The sequence below is a fragment of the Bos mutus genome, chromosome 10, assembly GCF_027580195.1.
Source record: "Bos mutus isolate GX-2022 chromosome 10, NWIPB_WYAK_1.1, whole genome shotgun sequence".
In the NCBI taxonomy this organism is placed as follows: Eukaryota; Metazoa; Chordata; class Mammalia; order Artiodactyla; family Bovidae; genus Bos; species Bos mutus.
In genome coordinates, this window is record NC_091626.1 from 81,081,148 (window position 1) to 81,083,795 (window position 2,648).

General features: G+C 38.2%; 1 protein-coding gene across 1 annotated transcript; it reads left to right on the forward strand.

Annotated features, from left to right (window-relative positions):
- The first annotated feature begins 312 nt into the window (after positions 1-312).
- LOC102272922 (olfactory receptor 11H12) lies at positions 313-1,269 on the forward strand. The gene has a single exon (XM_005908855.2). It carries the CDS (start codon positions 322-324, stop codon positions 1,267-1,269), a length of 948 nt encoding a protein of 315 aa, XP_005908917.3. The 5' UTR covers positions 313-321.
- Positions 1,270-2,648: the final 1,379 nt, after the last annotated feature.

Consider the following 2,648-nt stretch of genomic DNA (forward strand, 5'->3'; position numbering starts at 1 on the left):
CTTTGTGTTACATGCTATACAGAAACTGTCATAGATCATCTCTGTCCCCAGAATAACAAGCTTACAAAATATGTTTAAAATTCTCAAGTTCTATCAAAGTAAGGGAGAGATTCAGAAGCAGGCAAAAGTTTGTTTCTGTGCCACCAATTACCTCCTATGCCCAGAACTCAAAGTATATAGCCAAGAACAAGCAGACTATATTCTCTTCCCAAATGATGAATTTTGGAAAAATATCTTCTCCTCATTCTCAAACAAGAACACATTTGAAACTAATTCTAAATAATAAATACATCTCTTTTGAACTTTCAGGTTACTGATCCAATGAACATCTCTGAGCCAGATTCCAGCTTTGCTTTCGTAAGAGAATTTATACTCCTAGGTTTTTCTTATGAGTGGAAGATTCAGAGCCTCCTCTTCTCACTCTTCCTTACAATATATGCTCTGACCATAACAGGAAATGGGGCCATTATTTGTGCTTTATGGTGTGACCAGCGACTCCACATCCCCATGTACATATTCCTGGGGAATTTCTCCTTCCTAGAGATCTGGTATGTGTCTTCTACAGTCCCCGAGATGTTGGTCAACTTCCTCTCAAATAAAAAGACCATCTCCTTTGTTGGATGTTTCCTACAATTTTATTTCTTTTTTTCCTTGGGAACGACTGAATGCTTACTTTTGGCTGTCATGGCTTTTGATCGGTACCTTGCTATCTGCCATCCCTTGCACTATCCTAATATCATGAATGGGCATCTCTGTATCAAACTGGTCCTTATCTGCTGGGTCTGTGGATTTCTGTGGTTCATGATCCCCATTGTTCTCATTTCTCAGATGCCTTTCTGTGGACCAAACATCATTGACCATGTTGTGTGTGACCCAGGGCCACTGTTTGCATTGGCATGTGTCTCTGCCCCCAAAACCCAATTGCTTTGCTACAGTCTAAGCTCAATAGTTATCTTTGGTAACTTCCTCTTCATCCTTGGGTCCTATACTCTTGTCCTAACAGCTGTGTTGCATATGCCTTCAGCTACTGGGAGACAGAAAGCCTTCTCCACCTGTGGGTCTCATTTGGCTGTGGTATCCCTGTTCTATGGCTCTCTCATGGTAATGTATGTGAGCCCAGGACTTGGACATTCTGCTAGGATGCAGAAAGTTGCAACTTTATTCTATGCTATGGTGACCCCACTCTTCAATCCCTTTATCTATAGCTTCCGGAATAAGGAGATAAAAGCAGCCTTGAGGAAACTTCTTGGGAGTTTCAACATAATGTAAGACATAGTAGATGATCCATCCGTTGTCAGGTCAGTATAGTCTAACATAAAACAACCAGAATTATATTGTTATCTAAGCTTCAAATATGGGTCTAGTGATATTAACTTATATCAACCTGTGAAATAAAACATTTATGAGGCCACTTATAATCATAAAATGCTGAGATTTTATAGATAAATGGTGGTGTTGGGTTCCTCCTTGGCATTTAGCCTGTATATTAAATAAGAAATGTACACCACACTTAAGAGTTTTTTGAATAGTTAATATGACTCACCTGTGGTCAAAATTCCTATATTCTATTTGATAATTTAGGTTAATAGTTCTGGGATCAATAAAATTGTAATTATGTCATTTTGCTTGTTTAGTTGGCTAGTTGTTAAGTAAAAAAGGAATCATTAATATATTATTTTCCAATTGTAGTTCTTATCATATTTGACTTTATTATCTTTGTGATGTGATCATTCTTAGTAAATAAACCCTTAAAAGCAATGATCCAAAATTTCTGTAGAGAACTTACTGTCACCTATATATGCTACTTTATGGATAACCAACAAGGACCCTCTGTATAGCACATGGAACTCTGCTCAATGTTATGTGGCAGCCTGAATGGGAGGGGTGTTTAGGGTAGAATGGATACATGAATACATATGGCTGTGTCCTTTCTCTGTCCACCTAAAACTATCACAACATTGTTAATCAGCTATGTGTGCACATGTGCTAAGTCACTTCTGTCGTGTCAGACTCTGCGACCCTGTGGACTGTAGCCCACCAGATTCCTCTGTCCTTGGGATTCTCCAGGCAAGAATACTGGAGTGGGCTGCCAATGCCCTCCTCCAGCGGTTCTTCCCAAGCCAGAGACTAAACCCACATCTCTTACATCTCCTGTGTTGGCAGATGGTTTCCTTACCACTAGCAATATACGCCAGTACAAATTTTAAAAAAGAAGTTTTTTTTTTTCACTCTGTTGAACAGTAATGGTCAATGCTAGCCTAATGACATCCAGACATATGTTGTTTCCTTTACATATTACCCCTTTCTGAAGCCTTAAAGGGCAGGTTCTAATGCCTACATAGCAGCACCAATCAAAGTATTCAGAAATGTAGTATTCTGAATACTAATATCTTCATCAAAGTGTCACCAAAAATTTGATTGTTCCTGTAATGGGGTTTTAGGTAACATAACATCTCCACCTAGAAACTGGAGAGAGAAATGGTCTTGGGAATATACTACTTAAGATCAAAGAAATGAGTGACATTTCAAGGTTATTTGTTACTAAAACAGTGTTAAAATAACATTGAGGGACAACTTTAAAGAAAAGCATCCAGAATTCAATCCCTGCAATAAAGCTATTTTCATTTGTATATATGCTTCATTTAATA